General features: G+C 39.8%; 1 protein-coding gene and 1 long non-coding RNA gene across 3 annotated transcripts in view; one reads left to right on the forward strand and one right to left on the reverse strand.

Annotated features, from left to right (window-relative positions):
* SGPP1 (sphingosine-1-phosphate phosphatase 1) overlaps positions 1-5,856 on the reverse strand; it is a 43,012-nt gene extending 37,156 nt beyond the window's left edge. The window contains exon 1 of one of the 2 annotated variants that reach the window (XM_072629429.1): positions 5,114-5,856. In XM_072629429.1, coding sequence (XP_072485530.1) covers positions 5,114-5,767 — 654 coding nt within the window. In that variant the 5' untranslated portion in view covers positions 5,768-5,856. The remainder of the gene's footprint in view (positions 1-5,113) is intronic. The other variant, XM_072629428.1, reaches the window with a different exon arrangement.
* A 361-nt stretch (positions 5,857-6,217) lies between these two features.
* Positions 6,218-22,182, forward strand: part of LOC140517835 (uncharacterized) — a 66,600-nt gene continuing 50,635 nt past the window's right edge. Inside the window, exon 1 of the long non-coding RNA XR_011971756.1 lies at positions 6,218-6,608. This is a non-coding gene — a long non-coding RNA (uncharacterized lncRNA). The remainder of the gene's footprint in view (positions 6,609-22,182) is intronic.

Below are 22,182 nucleotides of genomic sequence, written 5' to 3' on the forward strand. Positions count from 1 at the left end.
CAGTTTGGGTCCTGCACTGCTATCAGTGAAAAGTAATATGATCCAGAGGAAGGCCTTCAGTATACTGGGCAGATCCACTGTAACAGAGATGTGGGAGAACATGACCCAGAATCACATAGGATGAAAAAGTATGAATGTGTTGCAGTATACACATATACTGTATGTTCATGAGACTGTAGAACTACTGAAGAATTATAATTTTAACATTTCTATAACGCTTTCAAGTTACAAAGTACTTTATCATACAGCATCCCAATTGATCTTATAGACCTTAAGAAGTTGATAGGGTATGTTATTTTTTATTATCACTACTTTAAAGGAGAAGTTATTACTGAAATACTAAAAATAATTAAACTTTGCTACATCTTGCATTTTCCTTTTGACATAAGGATCCCGAGTACTGTATTAAATTAACTAATATGCAGACTGGCTTTAATGGTTAACTCTGGCTTTTTGTTTTGTTATTTTAATTTTCTATTTCTAAAATATGTTAAAGTTGATGATGGAATAAAAGCATGAATTTTTGAAAAAAGCAAAAACTTATTTATACTATCTTTTCTGGAAAAAATTTCTTGGATGAAATGTGATGTGAGAGGGCTTCTTATATATACTTATGGAAAGCAATGAATGTAGGTACAGAGGAGCTGGGAATAGTATGATTAAATATTGAGTGAGGTCAGTAAACATATTTGAATTCATTTGCAAGACTGGCTTACCCAAATGTTAAAAAGATATCAGTGGAACTGGCTAGATTTCAGATTATTAAAAAATATTTATTTCAGGACACATACACATACGACACATATGCACAATGATTTTTCAGTCATTTTAGTTGTGTCTGACTCTTTGTGACCTCATTTGAGTTTTCTTGGCAGAGATAAAGAAATGGTTTGCCATTTCTGTCTCCAGTTCATTTTTGAGATAAGGAAACTGAGGTAAACAGTTAAGTGACTTGCCCAGGATCACACTGCTAATAAGTGTCTGAGGCCAGATTCACACTCAGGAAAATTCATCTTCCTGATTCTAGGCCCTGTACTATACCCACTGTGCCACCTAGCACATAAAAATTCACAATAAGTAGATCTTAAGTGACACATTCATAAAGAGAAATGAACTTTCCAGTTCACATTGCCTACAAATCCAACTAATAAAATAAGAATAGTAATTGCTAATATTTACACAAGGTAATGGTTCTAAAAATTGTTCATCTCAGAATCCATCCCCCCCATGACTGTAGCAAATGCACTAAAGCAAAAAAATTAAAAAAAAAATAAAAATAAATCCTGCCCTATTAACTGCTTGAAGCATTACAGTTTCAGTCTTTCATTTTGATGTCACAAATAACTCTTAAAGGCTAGCAAGTTAGAAAGGCAGACTTAAGTAGGATGACAGTCCAAATGACAATAGAGGATTATTTCCAGAGCCAAGAGAAATTTTTCCATAGGATTAAGGAGGAGGCTGGCTCAGAGAGGAATGCAGTTGCTTGGGAGAATCAACATTCTTTCCTCAAAATTTATTTTTGGAATATATCCACAGAGGAAATCATGCAGCTAAATAGATACACATATAAATTCACAGTCATTTTGTGGATGGGTCAAGGATGTAGAATAAATGAGTTTACTGAATATAAGATTAGGAAAATCTAATCAAAAAAACTTCAAACATACATTCAATCTTAAGCAGAATTTTGACATTCGAAAGGAGTGTTATTTCAAATAAGGTAAAAGGGATGGTATTATGATAACTCAACTTCCAGAGTAGAATCCATGGGAAATAGATACATAGAAACAGAAAATTAAAATAGAAAATAAGAGCCCAGTTGGTGGGCTCTCAAACCAAACTTGTGAGCTATGGGTTTGTGAGGCTTTTTTTTTTTTTGGCTTCTGATTCCTATCTTAATATTTTCAAGGTAAGATTTCCCTTTACCATCCTTCCCTAGAAACATGAAAATTCTGAGAGCAGTACACAAGTGGCTCACCTACTATAGCATTTTAAGGAAAGGCGGAGCAAACATATGGCTTTTCACATCACTAAAAAAAAAGTACAAAGATCAGGTAGGTTTTTTCTACTACCGTTACACAGTCTACAATACTGGTAAAACTTTTACTAGATGAATTTTCAAAACAACTAAAAATTAAACTTTTCTTCAAATGCAAAGGCATTTATTTTTAAGAGATTTTTTTAAATTGTAAAGGTTTTAAAACTAATTTTACAAGGCTTATTTTTAGTCATTTTAAAGTCAATAAAAGTCTTCATTATAATCACCCCCCCCCCAAAAAAAACTTAAAAGGTCAACTTACAAATAAAATATATTAGGTCGGACAAAAAAGCTGCGCCTTGATTTGAACAAATCTGGTGTCAAAATATCAAGATTTACACTCAATAAATGACTCATACTTCATGCAAGTATTTCAAGACCAGTGAACAGCATTTGCTCTGCATGCATGGACAAAAACTAACTAGTCTTTCTTACCTACATTGTTAACATGAATAGAACACAAATAATTACTGAATGAAGGTGATTAAGAAGAGGTTCTTCATAGAAGTACTGTACATGATGTGCTGTAGCCCGGAAAAGAAAAGACTTAGGGTGGACATGCAACCTATCTTCAAGCGTCTGAAGGGCTTATTTAACTAATTTGGAAGAAGTTTTGCTTAGCCCAGAAGTCAGAACTAGCATCAATTAAGGTAGTTAGATAACAGTAAAATTTAGGATATCAAAAAAAAAAAAAACAAAACAAAAAACCAACAACTCCCTAACAGCTATCCAAAAGAGGGATGAGCTGTTTTAGGAGGCAGTTTGTTGTTCCTCACTGGTGGCCTTTAAAGACCAGATGACTCCTTGAAGGCTATGTAGCAGAGGGGATTCTTGTTCGGGTAGCGGGTTTAACTAAATGGCCTCAGAGATCCCTTCCACCTCAGAGTTTCTAGGATTCTGTGATGCAAAAATCTGAGTATAGCAAAAAAAAAAAAAAAAAGTAAAAGCCCAGTAACAGATATAATTAGCATTCCAAGCCATTCCAAATCCCATTCTTCAAAGATTGAGCTTGAATTAGGAAGTGTTAATTTTAGTTTGAAAGATTTAAAGTGTTCACCTACACAAGCAAAAAGATATGAGCACCACTTTGAGATCTGAATTATCACTTAAAAACTGCCACCTACATAGTAGAAATCTGTTGCCATGTGTAGTAGATAGACCATGTTATTACAGTAGAATCCTGTTACTAGCATAGTGAATGGAACTCTGTACTGGAAGTCAGAAGACCTCGATGCTAGTCCCAGCTCTATCAACTATTAGTTACTACTTTCTGTGTGGCCCTGGTTATGTGACTCAACTTCTCCAGGCTTCTGTTTCCTTAAGTTTAAAATGAGGTTGATTAGACTAGATCTAAAATTCTGCAAATAAGTGGCTGGTATTAAGATACATTTTTACAAGCTATTGTTACATCAATGAGATGCACTAGAATACATAGGAGAAATTATTTCATCTAGCAGTATTAACCGAATCTATGATGTAGTCAGGCAGCATTTTTTAGTTTTAGTTTTTAGTGAGAATATATCCCTCAACTTTTGGTGGTTTGTTTTTTGAAACAGCAAAGGAAAATAAAAATTTTCATCCTTAGAAAGATCATCCTGTAAGATATAATATGACACATTTTACTGTTAAAGCTTGATTGGTCTGCAGTACTTCTTTAAAATTTAGGAAGGGACATACAAAGCAGACACAGCATTCTACACATGCACTTTACGAGGGGAAAAGTTGGTTATAAAAAGAGGAGCATTTATGAGAAGAAAAGAGGAACAAGAAGAAAGGAGGGCAAATGATATAAAATTTTTAAAACCCACTTTTTGCAGAAGAGTTTGTCCATATTCTTACGTATGTCTAATTAGAACCACATTTATCTAATCTGTGGATTCCTTAAAATTATCACAGCGAAACTAGTTTGAAATTGAGGGCACATCCCACTAACTCAAAACACATTTTATAGATTCTGCAACAATAAAAAGTAGGTCAGCAAATGAAACTGGTGATCCAGAAGTAAAACGTTTTTTGCCTATAAGTAAATAACCACACCCCTTTAAAGAAAACAGTTCCCAAGCCTACTGTATGCTATTAACTCTTAAGTGCATTTTTAGTCTGAACTATAGTCCTTCATAGTATGCCTAGTATTAACACTCCTGACTTGTAGGAATACACTTTGAAATTATACTTGGGTTGCGTTGCCACAGAAAAGAAAGACTTTGCATCTTAAATCATTTTATGGGCTGAGTTATATACTGATTGGATCTTAACTACACCAATTACCTTTAGAGTTGATGTGATTTATGTGTTCTCCCTATGTAAACTTAAACTAGGGTCAGAAATTTTAATAATTGACACATTAGGAAGAACTGTTCGATTCCCTGAGATCCAGGGGAAGATTTGTTCTTTTGATGTTGGGACCTAGAATAACTGCTCCTATAACAATTAGGTATCGACTGGCTGCTAAATGTGTAAACCTATGGGAAGGAGAGCATTTGTCACAACTCTAAGGGCATAAGGAGGCAAATTAAGGCGGCTGGTTTCAACTAAACTCCCCTCTCTACCCCACGCCCGTGTCTCCTCCTCCTCTTTCGAGCCTCCAGGCTTTCCGGATTTCTTCGGTCTTCTAGGCTCAAGTCCCACCTTCTCCAAGAAGCTTTCTCTGGTCCTTAAACTTAGTGCCTTCCCCCAGAGGCCAACCCCAATTTATCCAGTAAAGATCTTTTTTGCACTGGGGTTTTCCCCCACGTGCCTGTGAGCTCCTGGAGAGCAGGGTTTGTCTTTTGCTTTTCTCTGTATCCCCAGCACTGAGCTCAATGCCGAGCACATTATTTTCAATAAATGCTTTAGTTGACTGACTTCTCAAACCGTAGACGAATTCCTCCTCCCCCAGTCCAACCTCAACCAGCCGGCCCCCGGGCAAACTTTGTCCTTCCAGGTAGACAGAAGTAGACAGGAGGGGAGGAGATGAGCAGGTGCGGGATGGGAAAAGAAGGGAAAAGGGAATAAAGAGGACAGAATAACAGGGGAAGAAAAGGGAAAGGAGGGGAAAAGGGAAAGGGAAGGAAGGGGAAAGAAGGGCACGCTTACCTGCCAGCGGCCGTAGGTGAGGAGGACAAGGGTGAGGGGAATGGCTGTGCCAGACATGGCATGGGTGGAGGGCATGCTGTACTCCGAGTTATAGAACACCTCTAACTTGACCACGGGCGGCGAGGCGGGCCGGGGCCAGCGGATGACGTCTTTGGCACACTGGCCCAGGTACATGACCAGAACCCACATGATCACGAGCCTCCGGCCCACCAGGGCATCCAGGTTCCAGATCCAGAAGGGGAAGAAAGTGATGTAGAAGAGCTCGTTGCCCAGTTCGGTGCCCAAGGAGAACAAGTAGAAGAGGGGCCAGTTCCGCACCCCGTACGCTTCCCCTTCCTCCCCGGTGAGGGAGTTGCGCCGCAGACCCGGCACTCTGTTCTGGAGGGTCTTGTGGCTCTCGAGCTCCCCCGCCGTGGCCGTGGCCGTGGCCTCCGGCAGCCCATTCCTCACGCCGTTCCTGGCGCCGCAGGCTCGGAGCTTGCTCCCGCCGCCCTCCGGGATGGCCGCCCGCTCCGGATCGCTGCCGCCCGTCTCCTCTGGGGCCCCGGCCGGCCGCCGCGGCTCTTCCACCCCGCACAGCCGCTGAAAGCTGGCCACTTTCTGCGGGTCCCGCAGGCAGAGCAGCAGCGCGGCCAGGCGCTGTCTCAGCGACATGATAACGGGAACCCCCGGAGCCCTGCCGGGGGGGGTGTGGTGTGTGTGTGTGTGTGTGTGTGTGTGTGTGTGTGTGTGTGTATGTGTGTGTGTGTGTGTGTATGTGTGTGTATATGTGTGTGTGTGTGTGTGTGTGTGTGTGTGTGTGTGTGTGTGTGCTGGGGGGGGGAGGGTCGGTCCCGCCGGCGGCTGCAGCTGGAGCGCGAGCCTGAGCGGCCGCAGAGCCTCCCCCGGTCTGCTCGGCTCCGCCGTGTGACGACGGCACCCCAGGCCTCAACGGCAGCCGCCCGCGAGCCCGCCCTCTCCCTTTTCTCTCCCTCCCCTCGTTCACTCGGCCGCCGCCGAGGCTGCTAAGCCAGCACGCGCTCGCGCGCCTCCCGCCAGTTCTCGCCCCCACAGAAGGGCCGGGCGCGGGAGGGGCCGGGCGGGGGCGGAGGGCGTTCCGGCGCTGCGATTGGGGGAAGGGATTGCTGCTCTGCGTGGGAGGGATGGGGCCGGAGCCTCGTTTGGCTGCTGGCTCTTTTTTTTTGTTTGTTTTTGCGTGACTTCCAAGCCCCAGAAGGCCGCGCGATGTAATTGACCGTACTGCACTGTAACTGTATCACTTCTCCTTTCCTTGCGTCCCTCCTGGCCCTCCTCCCCAGGCTCGTCGGGTTCGTTGGTTTCATTTTGTAGGAGGCTGGAGGAGAGGAGTCATTGCAACCTTCGTGCCAGGTTGGGGGATGCCAATGGAAGAGGGAACGAGCCCTACCCTGACCTTCCTGGCACTCGTACGTCCTGCTGAGGTCGAAGCAAAGGCTGGGCAGAGCTAAAGCGCACCTGCTACTTGCTGTCAAAAGAGGTGACTTGCAGTGGGTGTCTATAAAATACCGAGGATGAGACCAGTATTGGAATTCGGGAATTTACGGGAATAGGAAGGCTCTTGTGTTGAACACTTCATTGAAAACACAGCTTCTGAGTGGGGGAGGTGGGGAAGAAATGACCCCCAATTTTCAAAAAGTTCAATTCAAAAAAAAGGAGCTTGTGGAAGTCTAGATATCTTTGCCCTGCTGAGGTTTGGGTTCCACAAGTTTAAGGCACGTTTTGTTTCTTGGGATTGGCCAGTTGGCCCTGACTGGGATATATGATATGTACGATTTCCTGTTCAAAGACTTAATTTAGAAAAAGGCACTGCAGTGATAAACAATAGCCTGTAAATGGCACAAAGTGCTAAAACTTCTGATCTCATTTGATCTAACAGCTGGGTGAAGTTGGAGCTAAATATTAACCCCAGTTTACAGATAAGGCAACTGAGAGAGAGAGATGAAGTCACTTGTCCAGGGTCAAACAACTAGGAAATATCTGAGTCGTGATTTCTTCTTGACCCTATCCATTGAGCCACCTTGCTGCAATGAAGATAGGCAGCATATGACTGAAACCTTTAAATAGATTTTTAGATTTGCTACATCTCTTTCAATAGGATAATTTTTACTTGAAAATCCCTGTCTTCTAAAATCCTAGAGTATTAGTTCTCTTGCTTTAGTGGAGTAATGAGAAAAATATTTACCTGGAAAGGAGAACCAGTCTTTAAGTCGGAGCTCTGCTGTTGACTGGCTGTTATCTTGGGCAAGCCACTGAGCACTTCCAGGCCTTAGTTTCCTCATTTGTGAAAAATGGAATGCACATAATATTTTAAATTACAATTAGGGAGAGATAGTCTGAATCCATTTTATTGAGTGAACAACCCTAAGAGCAAACAGAGAAAACAATTTATTTGCTCGAGAAGTATAAAAGGCCTGTCAAAAATTAGAATGTTGGAGTTGATAACCTCTGAGGTTTCTTCCCCAGCTCATTTGGACAGATTTCTTTCTTTCTTCCCTTCCAAAGATATAAAAATCTGATACTAGTTCACTCAGTAAATACTGGAATAATCAGATTCCAATGAGAAAATGTTGTCTTTGTAATTCAATGGAACAAAATGAGAATAAGGATATGTAAAGACATAAAAGAAGCTGCAAAGACAGGTGGAAAAGCTGTACAAAATTGTAAATGAGAAAGTAAGAGAATGAGATCACTAGACGTGATTTGGTAGTAGTTATGCCTGCCAGCTAGTTGGCATCGTGAGTAGAGTGCTGGGCCTGGAGTCAGGAGTCTTCTTGTGTTCAAATCTGGCCTCACTTACTTACAAGTCACTTAACTCTGCCTCAGTTTCCTTATCTGTAAAATGAGCTAGAAAAGGAAATGGCAAACCACTCTAGTATCTCTGCCAAGAAAACCCCAAATAGGGCCATGAAGAGTTGGATAGGACTGAATAACTGAAACAAGTTATGCCTGACTTCATGAAGCAGATTAATTTGTGGGCTAATATTTGAAGAAGAAAAGGAAAGGTTGTGAGGAAAGGAAGAGGGCCTTTCTTTTCAAATTTTGCCCAAGGAATTCTGGATCGCATACACTTTTTAAAACCAAAGATGATAGAGAAATAGGGAAGGACTTAATTTATAGTAGGCTGACCTATTCTTTCTCTTAGGACTAAATTCAAGTTCTTTTTGCGCCAGCAGATTTTTTTCCAGAATGTAATGTTCTCTTTGAAGTTAATGGGGGCAGAAAATGAGGGGAGAATGAGCATCTGGACCTATGAGTTTATTGAAGAGGAAAAATTTCAAGCTTTGTTCTTTCGATTTGCTTGACAAAGCTTGAACTGCCTGGTATCTCCTTTTGGTACCATAAATATTTGTAAATAATGATGACAAAGTTTTAACTATAAATAGCAGGAAGTCTGGGGAAAAGAACAAGGACTATTACTTTTTTCATATTGACCTGTTCATAACAAAATTTATATTACAATTTAATTGAAATATATTATGGGATTCAAATACATAATGTTCTGTGATAGGCATTTTTTTTTTGCAAGGATGAATTAATTTCTTGCTATTTTTTAAAGCAATTTGTTTTCAAGTAATTTATGTTTAAAATTGTCTTAATAAAAAACATAGATAAAATTGGGAGGAAATTTGAATATAAACTTAGAATTAATGGGAAAGAATTAATTAAGTGTTAAAAATGTCATGCATTTAGCCCAAAATTTTATAATTTTCATAAAATTTCTTTAAGTATACTGTTTTCTTATTTAAACTCCTTCCTTCCAACAGCCTTCTTCCAGAGACAGATTCTATAAAGAAAATGGTAAAAACTATATACAGATTCATAATGTGTCCCCCTCACTGTCACTCCTGTCCCCTACAGAGAGAAACAACCAAGGACCTGCTTCATTACCTCACACACCATTTAAATACTCCTTTATTCGTGTTCCTCTCACAGCTTCCCGTTTTTTTTTTAGATCTGCTTTCCCCTTCATCCTTTTCATGTTTATCACTATCTACCCAAGCCCCTCTAAACTTCTTTTAAAACTCTGTCCATACTATTCTTGGAAATGAACAAGCTCATTTTGTTTTCTGTTACCTTTCATTTATTATTGTACAGATTTAAAGACATGTATCCTTGTCACAAACGTTCACATAAGTGTCCTAAAAGTCTTAGTGCTCGTTGGTGCTTAAAACTGCACTCAGGCTTTTGGTATACCCTGAATTGCCAGAGAGATTTGAAGAGAGATTTACAGAGTTGTAAGCAATTCTTTTCTTCCAGCCGAACCCTTAGTTCCAGCCTTGCATCATCCTTTGAAGAGGATAAACAAACTAGCTTCCTTCAAAGTTGAGCTCAGGTCCCACCATCTACTTGATGCCTTTTCTGACCCCTCCATCTGCTAATGTCTCCCCCACAAATTTACTTTGTATTTGTTTGGTATGAGCGTTATATATATACTTATATATGTGCATGCTATTTCCTTTTCTTCTTTATATCTCTGGAGCCTAGCACAATCAACTGGCACACAGTAGATGTTTAGTAAATGCTTGTTGATATATGGTAAATTGATGAATTCAGCTAAGGGCCCGAAATCTATTTTTATCTAATTTATTCAGTCTGGTTAGGAATCAGATTGTTTCCAGTCTTTGTATTTATGATGATGATACACTAAAACTTGAATTAACTTGAATCCTTCAACACTAGAATATTCCATTTTTTTGTTTGTTTTAAGTCTGGTTAAAATTTTTCTATACTTAAAGGAGTTTGTGTTATCAATGTGGTATTCGCTCCATCAGCACAAATTCCAGTCTATTCAGGCCTACCCATTCTGTTCCATTCTGTTCAGTATTATTTTAATAATCTTTCACAAATGACCCACTTATTTTACTAAAGGACTCTTAGAACTTCTCACATTTTGTGGATACTAGCACCATATTAAGGCTATTAATTGGATTATTCTTTATTCTTGCCACACTCTCCATAGATTTCCTTGATGATAATTTATGCTACTTTTTGTTAGAAAAAATTCTAAAATGTATTGGTTGACTTTTCTAGTTAATAAGTACTGAATGGTAAGCATAACTGAATTCTTTCTTTAGTAACTGAGAACTTTAAGTGCCTTGGTGGCAGCAATGGGAACAAAGAATCATAGAATTTTGGAATTAGAAGGAATCTCAGAAATCATTTCAGTCAACCCTCTCATCATACTTCAGTGATCACTGTAAAATATCCTGTAATATTATATTATTATTATTATAATTCTATCATGTAATGTAAAAATATTATTTTTTGTATCACAGGATAGATGACTTGTAATTATCTTTTATCATTTCGGCCTCCTACACAAAAATCTACTATAGCTTGCTGTTTCTTATTACATCAAATCCAAACTCCTCTAACTGGTTTTCGTGGTCCCACCCTATCCAAACTTATTTCCTACCATCACCTAACATGTATCCTCTACTCCAGCCAGGGTGGTCTAGATCATAGATAATTGAATAATGTGATTAAAAGAAGCTTAAAAGTTATCTAGACAAATTCCTATATTCTATAGCAAGTGACACCCTTGGGTTTGCAACGATTTGCCCCAGACCTCATCATTAATAAGTAGCAGAGGTCTCCTGACTTCTTGTCCAATGGACTTTCTGAGCCTTTGCTCGGGCAATTCTCTCACACACTTCTTTGCATGAAATATTCTATCTTTTGTCCTCCATCTAAATCTTACTCATCTGTAAAGAATTAGGTCAAGTTCCACAAAAGTTCCCCATGAAATATTATCTTACTGCCCCAGTCCATGTTAATCTCTCTCTTCTTTGAATGCCTATTGTGATTAAACTGCTAAATTGAGTCTCAGTAACTAAATTGTCATCTGTTTTCATAAGACTTTTTTCTCTGTCTCCAACAAGATTTTAAGCTCCTTGTAGCCAGGGACCAGGTCTTGTTTTGCATCCTCCATTTGGCACTGCACAGTGCTAGGAACAAAGTAGCTTTAAAATAAAAACTCAGCTGATTAGGGAGGTATTCATAATAGGTGTTTTAAATAATATTAAATGTTTTGGGGTCTTCAGTTCTAGTGAGAAGGAGAGGCTAGAATGCAGGCAGCATAACAAGAGATGCTTGGGAAGTGACTAATCTGATTCCAATTTGTTATGGTACATGCTTTTATAAAAGCATTAATATCTTCAGTATACCCAATAGGCTGTCATCGTTTGCCAGCTTTAATGATCAGTGCCATCTGTATTGAATCATTTCCACCAAGTGGGGTATCGGTATTTGATTTGTTACAGTATCTTACCTTCTTGTGGCATTGGGGTATGAAGAAATGCCAGTTGATTGCCTTTCTTCCATGTCGTGTTTCTCATTGTGACAGTTCTGAATAAGGCCAGACTATGACCTTATGCCATACCACTTATTTGATGCTAATCCATTCAGGAGTATTGTGAGGGCCCAAAAGGTCAATGTTTCAAAATCCCTGTCAGACCTTCACAGATAATGGTCTCAGGGCATATAGTGTCTACATGGTATATTGCCCTGGCTGGCATTCTTTTTTTTTATTTCATCTCTGTTCTACCTTCATTTTATGATTCTTATGAACTATGACTATGGGTTGGGTTTTGAGGAAATTATCTTCATTAGTAATTATAAATGATAGGAACAGAGAATGAACCTGTGGTTTCATTGTCACAGAGAATTCCTGATCAGAAAGCTTCCTTCTCTGCAATTCATACACTTAGAGAATTGCCTAGCATACTGGGAATTTTGAGTGACTTGCCCAAAGTTATATGTTGTTGTTCGGTTGTTCGGTTATGTCCAAGTCTTCATGACCCTGTTTGAGGTTTTCTTGGCAAAGATACTGGAGTGCTTTGCCATTTCTTTCTCAAGCTCATCTTACAGATGAAGAAGCTGAGGCCTACAGAGTTAAGTGACATGCCCAGGATTGAATGGTTAGTCAGTGTCTGAGGTCAAATTTGAACTCAGATCTTCCTAGCTCAAAACCTGTCAGTCCACTGTGCCACCTAGCTACCCAAGATTACATAGCTAGGATGTTTTAGAGGCAGAACTTGGCATGCTTCGGAACTGCATTAATATGTTCCAGCACATTCTAGGGGAGTTCTGACTGGTCTGAGATGGGCTCAGAGTATCTGGATCAGTCCTTAAAAAGTTTCATACTTACAAGTTAAAAGAAGAGCCTAGACCATTGTGAGTCATTTTCATAAATATATCTCGGATCTTGTCCTTCAACGTACCTAATTTCCTAGGATCCTCTGGACCAAGTTAGAAGCATCCTGAGATTGAGCTGGAATAGATTACTAGGGCTATTCCAGATTAACACAAATCTGCTCTTGGGAGAAATAAACAAGTATCTTCAGAGAAACTCTGGAACATATAGGCAATACAAGAGTGCAAATGGCAGACACATGTTTTAGTGGAATTAGACTTCAAAGACATATTGCTATTCTGTGAGTTCATTATGCTAATATTGGCCGGTTTAAGACAAAGTCACTGAATGCTAATGTTTACGTAAGGGTTCATGTAATGATGCCTAGTGACATTCACCACAATGTCTTCTTGCAGTTATTGTCATGTTACTCAATCTTGACTTTTTCTGAAAACTTACATATCTCATATATGTCTAATAAATACTGTGGGATGGAGACATGGACTACCTTGATCTCAGAAGGATGGAAATTGCAGACAACTAAAATAACCATGCAAAAATATATGAGGAAGACAAGCAGGCTGCAGTATATTATCAGCAATGACTTGCATTGCAGAAGTATAAAAAAAAAAAAAGAAGAATATTTCAGACTAAAAAAGTAGGTGAGCTGATCATTGAGCTAGTGGAAAGTATAACATATCCTGCATGCCTTAATCCTGCACTAGTATGAATAAGATATTAAAAACTCCAAAGAAGGCTTCCAATCTGTTGAGTGAATATGAAGGATTCATAAAGGGACAAAAATCACATAGGATGAAAAGCTATATGGATGAATTTTGACCTGCACTCCCAGGAGTATCATCCACACTGAAGAAATCAAGGATCCTTCAAAGTGATTTCCTGGGAATAGTAATGAAAAGAAACAATTTCAGTGTTTTATCTTTTTTTATATCACCCTTAAACTATGTCTACTCTGGGCAGGGTGACATTCACTGAGAGTATGGAGCTGAGCATGATTCCTGGGGTACTTTGCTTGAGACTTCTTACCCTGTTGACATTCACCTAGCAGTTTGCTGAGGCCAGTTCTACCCAGCAGAGAACTAACTGTTCCAGTTTTCTGTGTGAGCATGTACATTTTGGAAATCAGCAAATACTAAATATCAGGGCTTGATGTATTGTTTTGTTGATTTTGTAGGCTTAAGAAAGCAATGGAAAAAATGTTAATAATGCAGATTGAATTCAAAAGTGTATATGATAGGAGTATAGTTCTAGTTCTGAATCTATCTGATTGTATTATTTTCTAATCCAGATCCATTTTCTCCATAAAAATTCTCTGAGATATCAAAAGCTTTGCTAAAATCTAGGTAAGCTACGGGACAGGTCAGTGGTGCAGTACTGCACCTGGAGTCAAGAAGACCTGAGTTCAAATCCAGCCTCAGCCACTTACTAGCTGTGTGACCCTGGACAAGTTTAGACTGTTTACCTCAGTTTACTCATCTGTAAAATGAGTTGGAGAAGGAAATGGTAAACTACTTCAGTATCTTTGCCAAGAAAACTCCAAATGGGGCCACAAAGAGTGGGACAGAACTGAATGACTCAACAACAAGGTAAATTATATCCACAGCTTTACTCTCCTATACTAGGCTAATAACCCTGTCAAAAAAGGAAATGAAGCTAGGTCTTGAAGCCACACTGGGTTGTTGTAATTGCCTTATACTTTTCATGATACTTGCCAACCATCTCTTTAATGATCTGCTGCAAACTTTTCTCAGGAATCGAAATCAAGTTCACCAGCTAAGTTTGAAGGTTCTGTTCTCTCTCTTTTTATGATAATTAGAATAAAGTTACTGATTTTCCAATCTTTTGTGATCTCTTCCATTTTTAGTGATTTTTAAGATATCATTGACAGGAGCTTGGCAAATCATACCTGACCCAAAGATTTCAACATGTGAATCAGATCACTTGTGTTCATGAAGAGCAGCTTACTCTCTCCTTGCTGATCTTAGTAACTACTTCCTGTTAGTCATTTTGTTATTCTCTTGTGCGGAGAAAACAGAAACAAAGTAAAAAGTGAACAGCTCTGCTTTCTCTGTTGTCAGTTATTACCATTCCATCTTCCGCAAAAGTCTTATTCCTTCTTTAAACTTCCTTTTTCTCTAAATATAACAACAGCAAAACCCCAACTCAGCTCTTTTTGTTGTCCTTAGCTTTCCTTGATCATTATGAGGGTTAGCATTCCTGATATTATTTATATAGAACTGTGCCACACTCTTACATTCATCTCCTGATATTTGGCCTTTCTTCCATCTTCCGTATAATTCCAATTAAATCTAATTTGATTGGGTAGTTTGTTGTGCATCCATATCAGTCTTTTTAAATAAATTGCACTTTTTCTTTTCATTGGAAATGTTTCCTTTTACGTCTTCAGAATTTTACTCTTGAGCATGCCCCATTCCTTTTGGACAACCTTCCTCTGAAGATTGTATTCCATGGGATCCTACTGTCTTTCCTTGGAATCCTCTGAAATCTCTTTTCTCAGAAATCTGGGATGTGTGTCAGACTATGCCCATATTTCCTCCTTCTTTATCACAAACTGTCCACCTCAGTAACTATTTGAGAATTGAAGGAACTAGGCAAGTTTAGCACAAAAGAAAGAAGACTGAGGACTGGAGGACATGATAGCTGCATTCAAATATTTGAAGAGTTGTCATTTGAAGAAAAGATTAGTAATGTTCTCTTTGTACCTAAAAGACAGAACTATGGATGGAAGTCACAAAGAAGCAAATATGTATGGGCTTGATGTTAGGAAAAATTTTGTAACAATTAGACTCGTCCAGGAGACCGGATAGGAGGGGTTTCCCTCTCCTTGGAAACTTTCAAAAAGAGTCAGGATGACCATGTTTTGGGTCTGATACAGTGGGGAATCCCTTCATATATGGGTTAGACTAAATGGCTGATGAGATGCCTTCCAATTCTCAAATTTTGTGATTCTTCTTTGTTCATGAAAATCATTTCTCAAAAAAATTTCCCCTTGTCGATTGCCTTTGTGAAGAATGAAATTATGACAAAGTCAAGTTAGGAATTTATTAACTGCTCTGCTTTTGGCAAAGATAGCCGCAGATGTCTAGCTTATTGAACTACTCCATCACTATCATGTCATGACTGTGCCCAGCTTGTGATATTTTCCCGAGACTCTGCATCTGTTTTCTCTTTCTGTCCGGGTCATCTGCAATTTATTCCAAAATTATTTTTGTTTCTTTTTCATATGACCTTTATCCAAATACTTTCCTTTATGTTTCCCTTCTTAGGTTGCTGGATTTCCTTACAAGCTATACCTTCTTAGTATACAATAGTATACAATGCTCCCACTCACTCTCTTTACTAATCCTATTCTTTTGGATACATTATACCTTTCCAGAGCCATTGGCCAAGGAAGGGTTTCTTCCCACCAAACCTCAGTGATAACTGTGAGGTCAAATTTCCCCCTTGTATTAGGATCTCTAGCTCTTCTTTTGGTTGACTAAATTTTACACCTTTTCAGAGTTATGTGAGATCATGGGTTTTACTATTGATTCCTATCTTAGATTTTTTTTCTCTGTGATTTTCTGGGACTAATTATTGATATGAGTTGTCCCTGAGTGAGCTGTCTGTTTATAATCTATATTGACTCTTCAAGCTAAGTGCAGAATTAGTATGTGGCCCAGAATTAGTTAGCACAAACCAGACCTTCATTCTCTGGGCTGGCTTGCTCACTCAACCTACTAGTCTGACATCCCTAGAAAGGGGTCGCCATTATAATCAGAGGTTGCACAGTTATTATTGGACACTGTAGTTCTTGAGGTACCAAGACCACCCCTTTCGTTTCAGTCCTTTCTTTTTACTATTAGGAGACATCCTGTTTTCCAGAACTAAGTCCCAGTAAGCGGGCTGTGCCCTAACCCTGGCTGAACAACAATCCCTTGCATTCATCCTCTGGATGAACTCTCTTGTAGTTAAATATAGAATTGGTTCACACTAGCCCCAGGTGGTCTGTGAGTTGGGACAAGCATGTGTAGGAACCACGTTGTAGTCATGAAGACCTGCTATGAACAGACTTTTTGTCACTAGGTTAAACTTGCCATATTATCGCGGTTACTCTGCACTACTGGGAGGAGTACTGTGGTTTCACCTCAGTGTTTGGTTCTTTGTCTAGCCATGACTGTATCTATTAAAGCTTTGCCTCACTGCCTTGGGTCTGCTTCTAAAAGAGATCCCTGCATGTATGTCTAATTTTCTTTCTTCAACAGAATAAAGGCTTTTTGCCTATAATCTTTGTGAGCTCTTTTGGTTTTAATTTTGGTTTTGTTTTTTTTCAGAATTAACAGTTGGCATAAAGCTTTTGCTATAACCTCTGTGGTTCTTTGGTTTATTATTTTATTTTTCAGAGTTAGCAGTTGATGTATAACCTCTGTGACTCTTTGATCATTTATTTTCAGTCTGACAGCCCTGACCAGAGTGCTTTCCATTTATGCAAAACCATTTATGCACAATTAACTCTTTTAAAAAAATTATTGATATCTTTTATTTTTATATTGCTAGATTTCACCTTGTATCCCTTCTCTTTCCCAGATATCAATCTATTATAACAAAGAAGAAAAAAAGTAAAGTTAATCAACATTGGGAAAAACTGAAATTGTATGCAATGCCCCACACCCATGGACTTCCCACCTTTGTGAAGGGACCAAGTTTGTTCTTTGTAATTTTAGAGCATTTTTTTTGTTTTTTGAAAACCATTACCCCTTAAACATAAAACATTTACTAAATGATGAAGTAAGAACAATAATGATTATAACATTTACCCAGTAGAAGACCGGATCAATAACAGTGTAGATCCTGTAAGTTCTGAAGTAGCTTTGTCCTAACTCAGTCTCACAGATGAATTGGGTTCTTCAGTGAGGCTGGCTACATTTCCCCCTCAAAGTTCTAGGGGTAACCCAGAGGGGTCAGGAGCGATTAATACTTTTGGTTCAAGTCCTCATTGGTGTGGTTTTCTCCTCTCCCAAGATACCAGCTGAGAATCATTTAGTCAGCTTTAAAGAGGTTTTAAAAAGGGGTATTTACTAAGAAGGTACAATAAAAGCAGATGTTTTAAAAAAAAAAACTGCACCCTAAATATCTGTGACACACTCTCCCACAAATCCATACTATAATACTGAGCTCAAGGGAAAGTAGGCTTAAGCTCAGAAAGCTAATGTGACAAAGAGGTGACACTGCTCCTTGTTGCTGGAAGTCCTTTTCTGTCATTCATGTGGTCCTCAAGAAGTTTCCCTTAGGTATAGTTCCTTTGCTGTGCTCTTTTTGGAGCTGTTAGTCCAGCCTGTCCTTGGTTTCCAACATCCTCCAGACCCATTAGAGTCTGGGAAGTCCTCCTCTAGGCACGGTCAAGGCTGAGGTCTCTTCCCTACCTCTGTCCCCCAGGGTATTCCTCCCCACGGATGTTCTAGAAAATCATATTTGCTCCCATTTCTGGAATTGAATCCCTTCTTGGACAGCTAGGTGGGAGAGTGGATAGAGCACTGGATCTGAAGTCAGGAAGACCTGAGTTCAAATTTAGCATCAGACACTTACTAGCCACGTTACTCATCTGTAAAATGAGTTGGAGAAGGAAATGGCAAATGCTTCAGTATCTTTGCCAAAAAAACTCCACACAGGACTACAAAGAGTGGGACATGTGAGAAACAACTCAACAACAAGGTAAAGTATACTCACATCATTGCCCTCATATATTTGGTTAATAATCCTGTCAAAAAAGAAAATGAAACTAGGTCTTGAAGCCATACTGGTTTGTTGTAATGATCATAGTCCCTTCCTGATGCTTGCCAACCATGACTTTAATGACTCAACAAGAACAATCCCTTCTCAATTTTGTGGATAATATTTAGAGGATCTTGGGTCATGATCCAGTTTTCTTGACCTGTCTGACCTTGTTCCACTTCATCACAGTTTAAAGGACTTTTAGCATTTAGTCTAAGACCCATGAGTGACTGATTGGGACAATTTCTCACCAATCAATGCTAGAATGGGATATAGTAGTTTTTTGGGTGTTTTTTTTATTTTAATTTATTTATTTAACTTTTAGCATTCATTTCCACAAAATTTTGGGTTCCAAATTTTATCCCCATTTGTCCCCTCCTCCCATCCCAAAACACCAAGGATTCTAATTGCCCCTATCACCAATCTGCTCTCTCTTCTATCATCCCTCTCTGACCTTGTCCCCATCTTCTCTTTTGTCCTGTAGGGCCAAATAACTTTCTATACCCCTTTACCTGTATTTCTTATTTCCTAGTAGTAAGAACACTACTCGACAGTTGTTCCTAAAACTTTGAGTTCCAACTTCTCTTCATCCCTCCCTCCCCACCTCTTCCCTTTGGAAGGCAAGCAATTCAATATAGGCCATATCTGTGTAGTTTTGCAAATGACTTCCATAATAGTCATGTTGTATAAGACTAACTATATTTCCCTCCATCCTATTCTGCCCCGCTGTTGCTTCTATTCTCTCTTTTGATCCTGTCCCTCCCCAAGAGTGTTGACCTCAAATTGCTCCCTCCTCCCAATGCCCTCCCTTCCATCCTCCCCCCCCCACCCTGCTTATCCCCTTGTCTCCCACTTTCCTGTATTGTAAGATAGGTTTTCATACCAAAATGAGTGTGCATTTTATTCCTTCCTTTAGTGGAATGTGATGAGAGTAAACTTCATGTTTTTCTCTCACCTCCCCTCTTTTTCCCTCCACTAAAAAGTCTTTTACTTGCCTCTTTTATGAGAGATAATTTACCCCATTCCATTTCTCCCTTTCTCCTCCCAATATATTTCTCTCTCACTGCTTGATTTCATTTTTTTAAAAAAATCCTCTTCAATTCACTCTGTGCATGCTGTCTCTGTGTGTGTGTGCGTGTGCGTATGTGTGTGTGTAATCCCACCCACTACCCAGATACTGAAAAGTTTCAAGAGTTACAAATATTGTCTTTCCATGTAGGAATGTAAACAGTTCAACTTTAGTAAGTCCCTTATGACTTCTCTTTGCTGTTTACCTTTTCATGCTTCTCTTCAATCTTGTGTTTGAAAGTCAAATTTTCTTTTCAGCTCTGGTCTTCTCATCAAGAATGCTTGAAATCCCCAATTTCATTGAAAGACCATTTTTTCCCCTGAAGTATTATACTCAGTTTTGCTGGGTAGGTGATTCTTGGTTTTAGTCTTAGTTCCTTTGACTTCTGGAATATCATATTCCACGCCCTATGATCCCTTACAGTAGAAGCTGCTAGATCTTGTGTTATCCTGATTGTATTTCCACAGTACTTGAATTGTTTCTCTCTAGCTGCTTGCAATATTTTCTCCTTGACCAGGGAACTGTGGAATTTGGCCACAATGTTCCTAGGAGTTTCTCTTTTTGGATCTCTTTCAGGTATTGTTCCGTGGATCCCTTGAATACTTATTTTGCCCTCTGGTTCTAGAATCTCAGGGCAGTTTTCCTTGATAATTTCATGAAAGATGATGTCTAGGCTCTTTTTTTGATCATGGCTTTCAGCTAGTCCCATAATTTTTAAATTGTCTCTCCTGGATCTATTTTCCAGGTCAGTTGTTTTTCCAATGAGATATTTCACATTCTCTTCCATTTTGTCATTCTTTTGATTTTGTTTTGTGATTTCTTGGTTTCTCATAAAGTCATTAGCCTCCATCTGTTCCATTCTAATTTTGAAAGAACTATTTTCTTCAGTGAGCTTTTGAATCTCCTTTTCCATTTGGCTAATTTTGCTTTTGAAAGCATTCTTCTCCTCATTGGCTTTTTGAACCTCTTTTGCCAATTGAGTTAGCTTATTTTTCAAGGTGTTATTTTCTTCAGCATTTTTTTGGGTCTCCTTTAGCAAGGTGTTGACCTGCTTTTCATGCTTTTCTTGCATCTCTCTCATTTCTCTTCCCAGTTTTTCCTCCACCTCTCTAACTTGATTTTCAAAATGCTTTTTGAGCTCTTCCGTGGCCTGAGCCCATTGGGTGGGCTGGGATACAGAAGCCTTGATTTCTATGTCTTTCCCTGATGGTAAGCATTGTTCTTCCTCATCAGAAAGGAAGGGAGGAAATACCTGTTCACCAAGAAAGTAACCTTCTATAGTCTTGTTTTTTTCCCCTTTTCTGGGCATTTTCCCAGCCAGTGACTTGACTTCTGAGTTTCCTTTCCACCCCCACCTTGACTCCAGATCCGCCCAGCCAAAGCTTGGGGTCTGAGATTCAAATGCTGCTCCCCACCCTCAGGGCTTTTGGCGGGGGCAGGGCTGCTATTCAGTGTGAGATTAAGTTCAGCTGCTCAGATAGGGGCAGGCCCACCACACCAGGCTCAGTTCCCTCGGGGGGGGGGGGGGGGGGGGGGGGGTTATGAGGAGACCTTCAACAATGGATCAGAGGTCCTGCCTGCATTGGGAGCCCCAGTCTGCTGCTACCACTGCTGCTGCCTCCCGAGGGGCCCTGAGTTATGGAGACACCCCACTCCCCTCTCGGCAAGCTGAAAAGACCCTCTCACTAACCTTTGGGGCCTGTGAGTGGAGGGACCCACGTGGCCGCTGGGGATTCCGTCCCTGAAGCCTGCTCGGATCTGCTCCTCTCGGTGCCCCGTGGCCAAGGCAGGGCTAGGCTCTGCTCTGGGTCCGGGGCACGACAGACCTTTCACGTCGGTTTTTCAGGGCTCTCTGAAACAGAAATCTCATCTGCTCCATTGTTCTGTGGCTTCTGCTGCTCCAGAATTTGTTGGGAGTTCTTTTTTACAGGTAATTTATGGGCCATGGGTTCAGAGCTAGAGTATGTGAATCTTTCTACTCCACCATCTTGGCTCCTCCCCTGGGATATAGTAGTTTTTTTTTTTTTATCTTTTTCTTTTTTTTTTTTTATTTAACTTTTAACATTCATTTTCACAAAATTTTGGGTTACAAGTTTTCTCCCCTTTTATCCCCTCCCCCCGCCAAACCCAAGCTTTCTAATTGCCCCTGTGACCAATCTGCTCTCTCTTCTATCATCCCTCTCTGCCCTTGTCTCCATGTTCTCTTTTGTCCTGTAGGGCCAGATAGCTTTCTTTACCCCTTTACCTGTATTTCTTATTTCCTAGTGGTAAGAACATTACAGTTGATCCTAACACTTTGAGTTCCTACTTCTTTACCTCCTTCCCTCTCCACCCCTTCCCTTTGGAAGGCAAGCAATTCAATATAGGCCAAATCTGTGTAGTTTTGCAAATGACTTCCATAATAGTTGTGTTGTATAGGACTAACTATATTTCCCTCCATCCTATCCTGTCCCCCATTACTTCTATTCTCTTTTGATCCTATCCCTCCCCATGAGTGTCGACCTTGAATTGCATTCTCCTCCCCATGCCCTCCCTTCTATCATCCCCCCCACCCTGCTTGTCCCCTTGTCCCCCACTTTCCTGTATTGTGAGATAGGTTTTCCTACCAAAATGAGTGTGCATTTTATTCTTTCCTTTAGTGGAATGTGATGAGAGTAGACTTCATGTTTTTCTCTCACCTCCCCTCTTTATCCCTCCACTAATGAGTCTTTTGCTTGCCTCTTTTATGAGAGATAATTTGCCCCATTCAATTTCTCCCTTTCTCCTCCCCATATATTTCTCTCTCACTGCTTGATTTCATTTTTTTTTTAAGATATGATCCCATCCTCTTCAATTCACTCTGTGCACTCTGTCTCTATGTATGTGTGTGTGTGTGCATGTGTGTGTGTGTAATCCCACCCAGTACCCAGATACTGAAATGTTTCAAGAGTTACAAATATTGTCTTTCCATGTAGGAATGTAAACAGTTCAACTTTAGTAAGTCCCTTATGACTTCTCTTTGCTGTTCACCTTTTCGTGGTTCTCTTCATTCTTGTGTTGGAAAGTCAAATTTTC

Source organism: Notamacropus eugenii, chromosome 1, assembly GCF_028372415.1.
Source record: "Notamacropus eugenii isolate mMacEug1 chromosome 1, mMacEug1.pri_v2, whole genome shotgun sequence".
NCBI lineage: Eukaryota > Metazoa > Chordata > Mammalia > Diprotodontia > Macropodidae > Notamacropus > Notamacropus eugenii.